Here is a 14843-nt window from a genome sequence, read left to right on the forward strand (position 1 = left end):
CCCAGGCGTCCCAACATTGTCAATATACTGAAAATCATTTAGTTGTACATTTAAAATGGGTGAGTTTATGATGTGTAAATTTTTACCCCAATAAAGCTGTTTTAAAAAGATAATTGCCCATTTGGGCCAGCAATCACATTCATATTGCCCCAAATGAATTGAAAACTCACAACCGCACAAAAACCTGCGCTCAGATGTTTATAGTGCTTTATTCATAATTGCCGAATCTTGGAAGCAACCAAGATGTCCAGAAGGTGAATGTATAAATAAACTGTGGTACATCCAGACAATAGAATATTATTCACTAAAAAGAAATGAGCCATCAAGCCATAAAAAGACATGGAAGAACCTCAAATGCACATTACTAAAGTGAAAAAGCCAGTCAGAAAAGTCTACATATTGTATGATTCCAGCTATATGACATTCTGGAGAGGGCACAACTATGGAGACAGTAAAAAGATCATGCTTGCTAAGGATTGTGGGGAGAGGGGAATGAATAAGCAGACCACAGAGGGTTTTTAGGACAGTGAAACTATTCTGTATGCTACTATAATAGTGGATATATGTCATTGTATATTTGTCAAAACTCTTAGGATATACAACACCTAGAGTGAACTCTAATGTAAACCATGGACCTTGGATAGTAACAATGTGTCAATGTAGGTTCGTCAGTTGTAACAAATGTGCTACTCTGGTGGTGTGGGATGTTGAGATAGTGGGGTAGGCTCTGCCTGTGTAGGGGCAGGAGGTATATGGAAATTCTCTGTCACTCCTGCTCAGTTTTGCTGTACCTAAAACTGCTCTAAAAAATAAAGTCTATTGGGGTGCCTGGCTGGCTCATTTGGTAGAGCATATGACTCTTGATCTTGGGGTCATGAGTTTGAGTCCCACGCTGGGGGCAGAGCTTACTTAAAAGAAATTAAAATAAAATGAAGTCTATTAAAAATGAACTGTTGGGACACCTGGGTGGCTCCATCAGTGAAGCATCTGACTTCGGCTCAGGTCATGATCCCAGGGGCCTGGGATGGAGTCCTGCATCGGGCCCCCTGCTCAGTGGGGAGCCTGCTTCTCCCTCTGCCTGCCACTACCCCTGCTTGTGCTCTCTCTCTGACAAGTAAATACATAAAACCTCTAAAAAAATTAACTGTTTATGGGGCCCTTGGGTGGCTCATTCGGTTGAGCATCTGACTCTTGGTTTCGGCTCAGGTCATGATCTCCTGGGTCATGGGATAGAGCCCTGTACCAGGCTTCATGCTCAGTGGGGAGTCTGCTTGAAGATTCTCTCCCTCTGCCCCTCCTCCCACTCGTGCACGCTTGCTCTCTTTCTTTCTCTAAAATAAATAAATCTTTTTAAAAATTTAACTGTTTAAACAAAAATAATAATAATTGGGGTAAAAGTAAGATGCATAACAACAGTGCAAAGTCCAGGAAGAGAGAAATGGAAGTACATTAACATAAGTACATAACATAACATATAACTCTTCATGAAGTGGTATAATAACACTTGAAGGTAGACTGATAAGTTACAGCTGTACATAATAAACCTATAAGCAACCACTAGAATAACGAAACAGAGATGTAAAGCTAATAAGCCAATAAGGAGATAAAAAAGGAATTAAAATAATATAGATTAATCTAAAAGAAGGTAGAAAAGAGGGGAAAAAAAGAGAACCAAGAAGAGATGGGACAAATGAAAAACAAATAGCAAAATGACAGACTCAAATTTAAACCATATTAACAATTATGCTGAATGTGGGGCACCTGGGTGGCACAGCGGTTAAGCGTCTGCCTTCGGCTCAGGGCGTGATCCCGGCGTTATGGGATCGAGCCCCACATCAGGCTCCTCCGCTATGAGCCTGCTTCTTCCTCTCCCACTCCCCCTGCGTCTGTTCCCTCTCTCGCTGGCTGTCTCTCTCTGTCAAATAAATAAATAAAATCTTTAAAAAAAATTATGCTAAATGTAAATGGTGTAAACACCCCAATTACAGGGTAGAGATGATCAGATTGGGTAAAAAAAAGCAAGACCTAACCATTTGCTGCCTACAAGAAATGCTCTTTAAATACAAAGACACAAATAGGTTAAAATAAAAAGTATGTAAAAGAGATGTGCCATGATAACACTGGTTAAAAGAAAGATGGAGGGGCTATATAAATATGGGACAAAGTAGATTTCAGAACAAAGATACCAGGAATAAAGAAGGTAATTTCACAATGATAAAGTGGTCAACAAATGAAGAGGATGTAGCAATTCTAAATATGTGTGTGCCTAATATAAGAACTTCAAAATACATGAATCGAAAACTGACAAACTGCAGGAAAACTAGACAAATCCACAGTTTTAGTCAGAGATTGCAATACCCTTCTCTCAGTAATTAATAGAACGAGTAAGCATAAAATTAGTGAGGATATAGAAGAAGTGAACAACACTATCAACCAAATTGACCCAGTTGACATTTTTAGAACACTCCACCCAATAACTACAAAATACACAGTCTTTTCAAGTGCACATGGAGTATTTACCAGGATAGACCATATTCTAGGCCACAAAAAAAGTCTCAATGAACTCAAAAGGGTCAAGTCATCCAAAATATATTCTCTAAAAGCAATGGAATTAAATTACACACCAACAACCAAAAAATTTCTGGAAAATCCTCAAATATTTGAAAATGAAACAATCCACTTCTAGATATCCCATGGGTCAAAGAAGAAATCAAAAGAGAAATTAGAAAATATTTTGAACTGAATAAAGATGAAACCGCACATATAATTTATGGCATTCTGCTAATGCAGTATTTTGGGGATAATTTTTAAAAATATATTTTATTTAGTTATTTTGAGAGAGAAAGAGAGAGGGGGGAGAGAGAGCAAGCACGTGAGAGCTGGAGGGAAGGGCAGAGGGAGAGGGAGAGGGAGAGAGAGAATCTTAAGCAGGCTCCTCCACGCTAAGTGCAGAGCGTGATGGAGGGCTCAATCTCACCACCCTGAGATCATGATCTGAGCCAAAATCAAGAGTCAGTTGCTTAACCCACTGAGCCACCCAGGTGCCCCTTAGCGAGTAGTTTTTTATGCACTAAAAACCTATATTAATTAGAACAGAAGAAATGTTTCAAAACAATGACTTCAGCTTTCACTTCAGTAAAAAGAAGAGCCAATAAAACTCAAAGTAAAGGAACAAAAAAAAAAAATGAAGATCAAAGTGGAAATCAGTGAAACAGAAAACGATAGAGAAAGTCAACAAAACCAGATTCTTGTAAGCCAGTGTTCATAGCACCATTATTCACAATAGTCAAAAGTTGCAAAAAACCAAAATGTCCATCAATAGATAGAAAAGTCAAAATCATGGAGACAGAAAGTTGGTTTCCGGGGGCTGGAGGCAGGGGGGAACGAGGAGTTATTGCTTAATGGGTTCAGTTACTGTTTGGGACTACAAAAAAGTTTTGGAAGTATCAGTGGTGATGGTTTTGCACAACCTTGTGAATGTACTTAATGCCCCTGAACTGTACACTCGAAAATGGTTCAAAGGGCAAATTTTGTCATGTATAGTTACCACAATTTAAGACATTAATAATGTAACATACAAAAAACACGCTGAATTGTACGAAATTAAAAAAAAAATTTATTTTTAAGCAATCTCTACACCCAAGGTAGGGCTGGAACTTAAAACCCCGAGATCAGGAGTCACATGCTCCACCGACTGAGCCAGGCAGGCACTCCTGAATTGTACAATTCAAATGAGTGACTTGAGGGGCGCCTGGGTGGCACAGCAGTTGGGCGGCTGCGTTCTGCTCAGGGCGTGATCCCGGCGTTCTAGGATCGAGCCCCACATCAGGCTCCTCCGCTATGAGCCTGCTGCTTCCTCTCCCACTCCCCCTGCTTGTGTTCCCTCTCTCACTGGCTGTCTCTATCTCTGTCGAATAAATAAATAAAATCTTTAAAAACAAAAACAAAAAAACAAATGAGTGAATTGTGTGGTATGTGAATTTCTATCTCAATAAAGCCGCCAAAAAAAGGAGTGCATACTGTATGATTCCACTTACAGGAAACTCTAGAAAATGGAAATGAATATGGTGACCAAAAGTAACCCTAATTCGCTCACTCTCTCATTTTCTTTCAGCGCCTCCGTTTTTCCTAATTCCTAACTTCAGTTTCCTGCCTGCCTCCTTCTGTCAGTGGTGGCCTCGAGGAGGAAACCGGGGTCTGGGGAGGCGGGGCCGGCCTCACTTTGCCAAGGGAAAGATGAGCCTAGGGGACCTCCGAACCGAGTAGCTAGGGGCGCGCAGCTCGGGGCGGATCCAAGTAGTCCTCGATGACCCCGGGGGGGCGGGGGGTGTAGTCCAGAAGCCCGTGGCTCGCAGGCAGCGAGGCCGGCGCTAGGACTCCACTTCCCAGGAGGTGTCGGGGCACCCAGCCGAGACTGCGTCTGACGACGGGGTGGGACTCGGTAGCTGCCCGGATGTGGCGCCGAGCCCGCCGAGCCCGCCCACCCCGGCGAGAGGCGCGCCGAGGCTCTGCCCGCTGCGGTGACCGGCGCGGGAGGACCGCCGCTTCGCCCGGTAATCTTCGTGGAGACTCCCCGGCCCCAGCGCTCCTCCCCTAGCCCCCGCACTTCTCCTGAGTCTCCCCAGCCCCGGACGGTCGCGTTAGTCTGGGAGCCGTTCCTGGGATGGAAGGCATTTGACGCTGGGGTGAGGTGTAGGTCCCAGCTCTTGCTACTTGCGAATCCCCCGTGCGGCGCGTCTGTGTCCCAGGCTCAAGAACCCCGAGGAAGTGCCGCGACCAAGTAGCCTCGGTGGGGAGGGGTGCGAGGGAAGTGGCGAGCCGGCTTGTGGTGGTGCTGCTGCTGGGGCACTACCCCTGCCTCTCTGGTTAAGTTTCCAGCCGCAGGATAGTCTTCCCCGGGCTCGGGTTTGGGCAGTGTTCACATGGCTTCCTTCGGCCTCGAGAATCCCAAAGCCGCCTTCGGCTGGCCTTGCACCAAACAAGTGAGTCTTGAGCGTGAAAAAGCTGCCGGGCTTTAGTAGAGGAATTTAGTCGGGGGGAGTAGTAAATACAAATGTGGGGTCCTCTGCTGAATTGTTTCGGTTTCAGAGAGTTACAGAGTGATTTCAAGTGGATTAGACTCAGACTTCTGGAAGGGATGAGACCTGGGGGAGAATGTGCTAGAAACAGAGCAGTCTTGTCTTGACTGTTATTGGGTCTTTTACATTGTGTCCAACCTAGGAGAAAATGGACTCCTACGCAGACTGTACCGGTGAGGAAGGGTGCTTTGTCAGACGAGGTGGGAAGATTGAGAAGAAACTGTAATTCCAGTTCACTGTGAATGATTGGGAAGGGAACTTTCTGGGGGTGCTGGTTTCTGCAGCACCAGGCCTCTCCCAGTTTCCAATCCTAGAAGTATACCTAAAGGTCTCTGAGCTGCTCTGATGTCTCCTTCACAGTGCTACTGTGAGGCTTAGATAAGACATGTAAAAGTATTTGGCACAATGCCTATAACAAGCTCTCATTTTGTAGTTTCCCTTTGCTTCCCCATAGCAACTTCTTTTCCCCTGCGAGCCATGCATTACTTTGTATTATTGTTTGCCTTTTCACGTGAGCCCTGCCTTTACCACACGATTGTAAGCTTCTAGCAGTCTTTCTTTTTACTCTTTTTTTTTTTAAGATTGTATTTGTTATTTGTGTGAGAGAGAGCGAGAACTCGAGAGAGCACAAGTGGTGGAGAGGGAGAAGCAGGCGCCCCGCTGAGCAGGGAGCCCGATGTGGGGCTCCATCCCAGGACCCCGGGAACCCGAGCCAAAGGAAGCCACTTAACCGACTGAGCCACCCAGGCGTCCCCCTTTTTACTCTGTTTTGAGGCCCGTCCAGCAGTGTGTTGCCCGTAGGAGTACCCGGGAGAATGCAGATAGTGGTGGTGATGAGGAGGGGAAAGCTGTAGGTGATCCTTGCTGGACAGCTTTGTGCTAGATCCTGAGGCTGAGGTAAACAAGCTTTTCTCATTTGCCTTTCTCTTGTAACTCCTGGCCTTCTCTCAGAGCTCTAAACCCTTTAAAAATATTTTTATTTTTAGTATTGTAAATCATTTAAAAACATGCAGTAGTGTAGTGTTAATTATATGCTTATTGCTGTGCAGTAGATGTCTAGAATTTTTCGTCTTGCAAAACCGAAGCTTTCTTTTTTAAAGATTTTATTTATTTGAGAGAGTGCGCGAGCGAGCGAGCATGGGGGGGGGCAGAGGGACAAGCAGACTCCCCACTTAGCAAAGACCCCAATGCAAGTCTCAATCCCAGGACCCTGAGATCGTGACCTGAAAAGAAATCAAGAGTCAGATGCTTAACTGACTGAGTCATCCAGACACCCTGCAAAACTGAAACTTTGTCACCATTAAACAGCTCCCCATGGGGGGTCCCTGGGTGGCTCAGTCGGTTAAGTGTCTGACTCTTGATTTTGGCTCAATTCATGATCTCATGGGTCATGGGATCGAGCCCTGTGTCAGGCTACCTGCTCAGCGGGGAGTTGGCTTGAAGATTCTCTCCCTCTGCCCCTCCCCCTACTCTCGTTCTCTAAAATAAATACAATTTTTAAAAAATCCCTCCCTTCTTCCCCTCCCCCAGCCCTGACAACTACTATTCTACTTTCTGTTTTTATGTGTTTGACTACTCTAGATATCTCATGTAAGTGGAATCTTGCAGTATATGGCTGTTTATGACTGGTTTCACTTAGCATATGTCCTCAAGTTTCATCCATCTTTAGCGTATGAAGATTTCCTTCTCTCTCTCTTTTTTTAAACTAGGCTCCATGCCCAATGTGGGGCTCGAACTCACTACCCTGATATCAAGAGTCACGTATTCTACCAATTGAGCCAGCCAGGTGCTCCAAGATTTCCTTCTTTTTAAGGTTGAAGAATATTCAGCCTTAAATATATACTATATATATATACACACACATGCACACATATATATTATCCTTAAATATATATATATACTTACATACATACATATGTATGTATACATATCTCACATTTTCTTTATATGTTCATCCATTGATGGACTTTAGGTTGGCTCTTGGCTCTTGTGCATAATGTTGCAATGAACGTTGGTGTACAAGTATGTCTTTGGGATCCTGTTTTCAATTCTTTTAGATATATTTTTTACTATTTTTAAACTTTTTAACTACAGATAATTCCAAACATACACATAAGTAAATAAAATAGTATAATGAACATGTGGGCTGAATAAATGAGTCAGTTAATTGTACAAAGTAGCCCCCCAAATACCTGGGACTTTTCCTGAACCCTCCCTTTCAAAGAGTTTACTATGGGTGAGGATGTCCTGGGTTTTGTTTCAGAGCTGGGATGTTCTAGCTCCCCTTCGTCATCTAGCCACATCAGTGTGGCTTGAATGCCAATCTGCAGACCATATATACCAGGAGGGTTAGTAAATATAAAGCAGAAATGAGTGTGGGGACGCCTGGGTGGCTCGGGCAGTTAAGCATCTGCCTTCGGCTCAGGTCATGATCCTAGAGTCTTGGGATCGAGTCCCACATCTGGCTCCCTGCTTAGTGGTGAGCCTGCTTCTCCCTCTCCTCCCTGATCATGCTCTCTCTCACTATCTCTCTCTCTCTCTCTCAAATAAATAAAATCTTAAAAAAAAAGAAATGAGTGTGGTGGATGCCTTTTCCTAGTTACAGAGATGAGGAGCTGAGCTTGGGGTGCAAAGTGGTCTTTGGGCCTAAGAGTTTGCTCTGGTTTAGCAGCTCCCTCAGACACACACTTGTCCTGAAAGCAGTCCCTCTGAACAGAGACGTTGGGTACCAGATGATACGGATAGCAGGCTGGGAAGATGAGTTGCTCACGAAGAAATTGCTATAGGAATTCAGGGGAGAAAGAAATTAATCCGGACTGGGAAAATCAAGAAAGGCTGTTCTCCAAGAATGTGGTGGTGACTTTACCCTTTTTCCATTGACCTTGTATGTTTAATCCTTATGCCTGTTCCTAGATGGAAAAAGATAGGGCTGTTGGTCAGTGAATACTAGAGCTGAATTATACGCTGGACTTCTAGCTGTGGGACCTGTGCTAATGAAGGCCTCTGGGTGGAATGCCTTGCTAATCAGAATTGGCTGTGTGGGAAGAGAGCTACCTCTAGTGGGCCTGTGTGAAGCATACTCAGGAGGCCAACTTCTCTTTCTTTTTTCTTAAGTTCATGTGTGTATGTTTGTATGTATGTAATCTCTACACCCAATGTGGGGCTCTGACTCATGACCCTGAGATCAAGAGTTGCATGCTCTTCCAACTGAGCCAGCCAGGTGCCCCAGAAGGCCAACTTTTCTTTACTCTGACTGAAAATAAGCTGTTTTGTTTCATTTTGTCTGATATGGGCCTAATGTAGACCTTAGCTAATAAGACAACAGGATGAGGGCTGTATCTATTCCCCCAGATTCCCAAGGTGAGAAACTAATTGATTCTCAATTTTTTCATTTTTTTAAAAGATTTTATTTATTTATTTGGCAGAGAGAGACAGCCAGCGAGAGAGGGAACACAAGCAGGGAGAGTGGGAGAGGAAGAAGCAGGCTCTCAGTGGAGGAGCCTGATGTGGGGCTCGATCGCAGAATGCTGGGATCACGCCCTGAGCCGAAGGCAGACGCTTAACGACTGCGCTACCCAGGCGCCCCTCAATTTTTTTCTTTCTTTTTTTTTAAAGATTTTATTTATTTATTCGACAGAGATAGAGACAGCCAGCGAGAGAGGGAACACAAGCAGGGGTAGTGGGAGAGGAAGAAGCAGGCTCATAGCAGAAGAGCCTGATGTGGGGTCGATCCCATAACGCCGGGATCACGCCCTGAGCCGAAGGCAGACGCTTAACCGCTGTGCCACCCAGGCGCCCCTCAATTTTTTTCTATAATCAAATACATATGGCAATTTGTGCCCTTTCCTCCATGTTCCGACACTTGAAGAAGTTAATGCTATCAGGATCAGGTCTGAAATTAGTGCGGTAGTTAAGCTAAAGGAAATGGAGTGCTTTGGGGGCACTGACAGGGTAGGGCATTGATAGGGTTTTAATATGGGTGTATAAACATGGGAGCTCACAGTAAACACGCTTCTTGGAGGTCATCTGTGCCTTACCGTTAACTCTCAAATACTTGATTCATGAAGAAATGGATGAGGAAGTATGGTGGTGGTATGACCAATGGTTTTGATCAGATAAGGTGGGAGGGGATGAGGTCCCTGGTTTGTCTAGCATTATAATGACATTACAGAACTTTTGCCTTCCCCAGAACAGAAGAACTATTATGAAGTCATAGTAGTTTCTAATACTTAATGAGTACTTCCTATGCGGAAGGCACTAATAAGTACTACACAAACATTCTTTCATGTAAGCCATGGGTGAAAAGCTTGCCCAAGTTGACAAAGCTTAGAAAAAGAAAGGACTGGTTTTGGACTCCAGGTCGTCTGACATCAGAGCTTGGACTCTGAAATACTCCTCTGGGTGGCTAAGTCTGACTGGCCTACCTTTCTCCGATTTTATGATGTCACTGTCAGGAACAGAGGTTTCTTCGCTCAGTCTATAGCCACAGACCTAAAGTAAGAGCCATATTTCTTTTGTTTTAACCTTTAGAACCTCTTTCTACATCAGTGTGTTTTTTAAAAGATTTATTTATTTATTTGAGAGGGAGAGAGAGAGAGAGAGAGAGAGAGAACATGTGCACGCATGAGCAGAAGGGGCAGAAGGAGGGGGAGAAAGAATCTCAAGCAGACTCCGTGCTGAGCATGGAGCCCAATGCAGGGCTCGATCCCACGACCCTGAGATCATGACCTGAGCCAAAACCAAGAGTCGGACGCCTAACCGACTGCCCCACCCAGGCGCCCCAACATCAATGGTATTTTAAAAATTAGTTCCCATTTATCGAGCACCCACTATGTTTTGGCACCTTTGATAGAGTGTAGCCAGACCTCATGGCAAAAATGTAACCCAAAGACCTATGTATATGGATGGTTTTTAATCTTTTTGGGCTCACAGCCCTTTTTGACAATCTGATGACAGTTTTGGATCTTCTTTCCAGAAAAATTCACTTATGTCCGTACACATAATATTCTATACTTCAGAGGCGGCTTCCAGGACCTGCTGAAGTTTATCCTCTAGCAGTCCATGGACTCCACGGTAAGAACTCTTGCCTTGTGTAGTTTTTCCCAGCTGGGCAGTGGGCAGGTCTTCCGTCCCCTCTGTGTCCTCAGAGAGAAGTGTTGATAAAGCTTAGGCTCCCCGCATGAACCAAGCATCTGTGAACGTTCTTGCTTTCTCTCTTGCACTTAGGACTCCAAGGGCGGAATGCAGACGATCAAATGTGTGGTGGTAGGAGACGGGGCTGTAGGTAAGACCTGCCTCCTCATCAGTTACACCACGAATGCCTTTCCTGAGGAGTACATCCCCACGGTCTTTGACAACTATAGCGCGCAGACAGCCGTGGATGGCCAGCTTGTCAGCCTGAACCTGTGGGACACAGCGGGCCAGGAGGAGTATGACCGACTGCGAACGCTGTCCTACCCCCAGACCAATATCTTTGTCATCTGTTTTTCCATTGGCAACCCATCCTCGTATGCCAATGTGAGGCATAAGTGGCACCCGGAGGTCTCCCATCATTGCCCCAATGTACCTGTCCTGCTGGTAGGTACCAAGAGAGACCTGCGGAATGATACTGAGACGGTGAAGAAGCTGAAGGAACAGAGCCTAGTGCCCACAACGCCTCAGCAAGGCACTTCCCTGGCTAAGCAGGTGGGGGCTGTGAAGTATCTGGAATGTTCAGCCCTGATGCAGGATGGGGTGCACGAGGTATTTTCAGAAGCTGTCCGGGCTGTGCTTTACCCTGCCACAAAGAAGAACACCAAGAAGTGTGTCCTTTTATAGCTTTTGGGGGGCCACTTGGGGACTGCACGTAAGGGGGAAGAAGAGGGACTCCTTTGATAGCATTGAACAATGCCGGCATGAGCCATTTGTCTCTTTTCCTAGAAGCCCTAGACTCCAGGTTGTTGGGCTTTTGGAGGAACGAAGATAGCCTCGTTTGTACATGGCTGCTTTGAAGTTTGGTCTGAACCTTTTGGAGGAAGTTTGGAGAGAGATACAATGAGAGTGAGAGAGAGAGACTGACTGACTGACTGACTGACTGACTTTTACCTCTGAATTAGCTTTCCTAGCTGTATTTACCACCGGGCAAGTGCCTCGCAGAAGGACAAGTTTCTACAGTTTTCAAATCATTGCCTTAAACTTCCTGATATACTAATTTTGGAAAGTCATTTTATATGTGATTCCTGGGGGTACCCAGTGTCGACATGTTCTTCCCATCCTGGAGATGAGACATGTTCGCAAAAAACGGTTAAGCAGCATTTTTCAAAGTTCTGGGAGATACTAATAGATGCTCATTAACAAGGTTCCGTGGTCAAGTAAGTCAGGAACCAGTAGGGTTTTTTTAAGTGTTTTTTTTTAATTCCAGTTAGTTAACATACAGTGTAATGTTAGTTTCAGGTGTACAATATAGTGATTCAGTGCTGCCGCACAACACCTGGTGTTCATCACAGGTGCCCTCCTCCTCAATCCCCGTCACCTATTTACCCCACCCCTCCTCCTTCGGTAACCAGTGATTTAAATAAGCTGAACAGGTTCCTCTACTGGAGGGATTTATAACTTTTAATAAGTAGGTAACATTTCCCAAATTTATTTCACTGAACTTTTTTTTTTTTTTTTTTTTTTTTTTTTTTTTAAAGATTTTATTTATTTATGTGACAGAGAGACAGCCAGTGAGAGAGGGAACACAGCAGGCGAGTGAGAGAGGAAGAAGCAGGCTCCCAGCAGAGGAGCCCGATGTGGGACTCGATCCCGGAACGCCGGGATCACGCCCTGAGCCGAAGGCAGACGCTTTAACGACTGCGCTACCCAGGCGCCCCTGAACTTTTTTTTTTTTTGGTTCCACACAACACCTGTTAACATCTCTGTAAACACAGTTTCAGAGATGCTGGGTTAATAGGAACTAGAAATTGCCAAAGAGGCTGTGAAAAAAAAAAGCATAATGATGTTTCCCCCTTTATGCCTTTGAGAAGAATGTTTATCAGCCATGGACTTGTTACTGGTTCCTCTTGCACCCTTAGGAGATGGCTTTGGCTCTTAGTCACGATAGTGCATGGGATGTGGGGTCTGATGGTCAGATCAGCTATCACATTATGATAGCACTATGGGCCTGGTGATGTGGAATTAATCCCCCATAAAGCCTTGTCCCTGAGGCTTCTGTGAGGCCCCTTTTTTCCGTCAGCTTCTGCTTTAGGGAAAGACCACTGAAGGTTAACCCCACAAATCAACCAACCAACCAATCAAACAAAATGTTCTGCCAGTCATTATCAGGGAGTTGTGTAATTCTTCTCAGTGTCCTGCCTTGCTCTCTTCCTGTTCCTCCCTCCTCTGTACATCTGTGTGTGCGTGTGTGTGTATGTGTTTTCAGTCCTAGTTGCCTTTTGAGGTCTTTTAGTTGCTCCAAGAGAGTTGGCGTATGTTGGATCTCCAGACCCTGGGGCTGTCCCATGTGTGGGGATTGTGCTGGAGTTGCTCAGCCTGCGCCGGGGCAGTAGGAGTCTGACTCCTTACCCGAGTAAGCCTGCTTCTCCTTATTCTCCCTAGTTGTATTTTTGATTCGGAAGGGAAACTTCTCTACATGGCGGATGGTGGTTGACAACTCCGCTGTGCGCATATCCTCTCACCCTGCCAAAATAAGCATGGGATCTTTGAGAGTTTGGGAAATGGAGTTAAAGGGTCACAGAGCTCCTTCTGTGGTGAACAAAGTGTCTGTGCTTTGTTCTGGGATGGTCTGCTGTTGCCCTTTGACAGTATATGATCAGATTAGTCCTCAGGTTAACCGAGCCTCCTGGATGGGGTTGCCAGATAAAAGAGAGTGGTTTGTTTTGTTTTGTTTTACAAATAATTTTTTAGTGTAAGTATGAACCATGCAGTATTTGGGATGTAGAGTAAAAAAAAAAAGATTTGCTGTTTATCTGATACTCAAATTTAACCGGGCATCCTGTATTCTTATTTGCTAAATCTGGCACCCCTGTTCTTGGAGAATCGGAAAGCTGGAGGTCAAGTAGATACCAAGTATTGTTAGAAAGGAGGAGGTTACATTAGCTCACTATTCTTCCTCCTTTTCCTTGGGTTTTCCCTTCCCTCACCATGGACTGAAGTGTTCTGTTTTGCTTCTCCTTTATCACTCACTCTCCTCTTCATATAGTAATTCATTGCTGTATATTTCTACACCATTGTCTAAAGCTGTGGAGGGTCCAGGATGGATAGTATTGTCCAGTAGATGTCTTCTATCTCAGTTTCAATGTACTGTATCTATTTCTGGTGTGTGACCCAGGGCCTCCTGTTGGGCGGGTGTTGTAGGGGCTCTGTATGAACGGCATGTTAACTGGAAGAGGGTGAGGGTAGCCCTCCTTCACTAAGGCCCAGTAGCACTTTGGAAAGTGGGGGTCTAGAATCGTAGTGTGGGGACTGTAGGAGTCAACTGGCCTGTGGGCACGTGTGCCAACTGCTCTGTGTAGTCACTGAGTGTTCCCAACAGGCGGCCAAACGAAGCACGTATTGCTTGAGTGTATTCCAGTCTCAGGATGTTCAGATTGACGCCTGAGGTGCTTACAGGACTTCGTGGTTAGAGGGAGCTAGAAACGCAGCTGTCACCTGTGTCTCTGGGAACTTTCCATTTAGCTACTGAAATCGTTTTAATTGGCTTTTAAGTTAATAGTGCCTCCTGCTCCCGCTTTGCCTGGCAAAATCTCAAATGTAAGCCTGGGCTTGGTTTGGTCGAACACGCGTCCTCTAGCGAATGGAGGTATGATCCACAAATCTGAGAGTATGGCTTTGTACTGGGCTGATCTGATGGTCCTAAACAGATACTGACATCTTGATTTTCATACTTACAAGGAATTTGTATGACGACTAACACGCCGATACCACTTTTAAATTGTTCATAATGAATGGCAATAAACTTTTCTGATTTCACTGGGTCTGTTGCTTTCTAAAAATCAGCAATTCCTCAACCCTCCTCCTTTGTTTCGAGTGGTTTCTAAATGCCTCTGAACTTGCAAAGGATGAAATAACTATAATTGTATTCCACGTCACACCTGTGCATAACTGTACTTATTTTTCTACCGCAGACAATCAGGGTCGGGAACTGTCTTCCCTGCTAACATTGATATTCTCATTCCTGCTTGTTTTCACTAATGACAGACCAGTGAGCTCCCCGTAGATGATTTTTCTCATCACACTGCGTTCAGTAAACAGTGATCACACTCCTATCGTGTTATAGGTATTACAGTACTAGGGATTAGGGTTGTAAATATAGGACATAACATTTAATGTCCTTTCCCTCTTCCAGTTATTTCAGGAAAATATCCTTCCTGTTTGTTATAAAAATGAACTGATACCGTTAATTGTACATAGTGCTGGTGCGCTATTAAGTAACTAGTAAGGAACGGCAAAACCATGTTGCTTTGTTTTGCTTTGCAAACAGCATTATTGAAATATAATTTACATACCAAAAAATTCACCCATTTCAGGTGTACAGTTTAATGACTTTTAGTAAATTTACTGACTTACACAGCTGTCACCAAAATCCAGTTTTATTTTTTTAAGATTTTATTTTATTTTTAAAGATTTTATTTATTTGAGAGAAAGAGAGCACAAGACAGCAGAAAACACAAGCAGGGAGGGGGGGTAGGAGAGGGGCAGAGGGAGAGGGAGAACCAGGCTCCCTGTTGAGCAGGGAGCGCAACACCAGGCTTGATCCCAGGACCCTGAGATCATGACCTGAGCCGA

The 14843-nt window shown here is 44.6% G+C and overlaps 1 protein-coding gene across 4 annotated transcripts; it reads left to right on the forward strand.

The window, feature by feature from the left end:
• Positions 1 to 4472: 4472 nt before the first annotated feature.
• On the forward strand, positions 4473 to 14027 carry LOC113245652 (rho-related GTP-binding protein RhoG-like). 4 transcript variants are annotated; one of them, XM_044379317.3, is made up of 4 exons: positions 4495 to 4553; positions 4872 to 4982; positions 10054 to 10151; positions 10305 to 11719. In XM_044379317.3, exons 3-4 carry the CDS (start codon positions 10140 to 10142, stop codon positions 10893 to 10895), a joined length of 603 nt encoding a protein of 200 aa, XP_044235252.1. In that variant the 5' UTR covers positions 4495 to 4553; positions 4872 to 4982; positions 10054 to 10139; the 3' UTR covers positions 10896 to 11719. The 4 variants fall into 4 exon arrangements, with proteins under 4 accessions (XP_048069732.1, XP_048069730.1, XP_044235252.1 ...); XM_048213774.2 differs by having other exon boundaries at positions 10097 to 10151; XM_048213775.2 differs by lacking the exon at positions 4872 to 4982 and having other exon boundaries at positions 4473 to 4553; positions 10097 to 10151; positions 10305 to 14027.
• The last annotated feature ends 816 nt before the right edge of the window (positions 14028 to 14843 follow it).

The sequence above is a fragment of the Ursus arctos genome, chromosome X (assembly GCF_023065955.2).
Source record: "Ursus arctos isolate Adak ecotype North America chromosome X, UrsArc2.0, whole genome shotgun sequence".
Lineage (NCBI taxonomy): Eukaryota > Metazoa > Chordata > Mammalia > Carnivora > Ursidae > Ursus > Ursus arctos.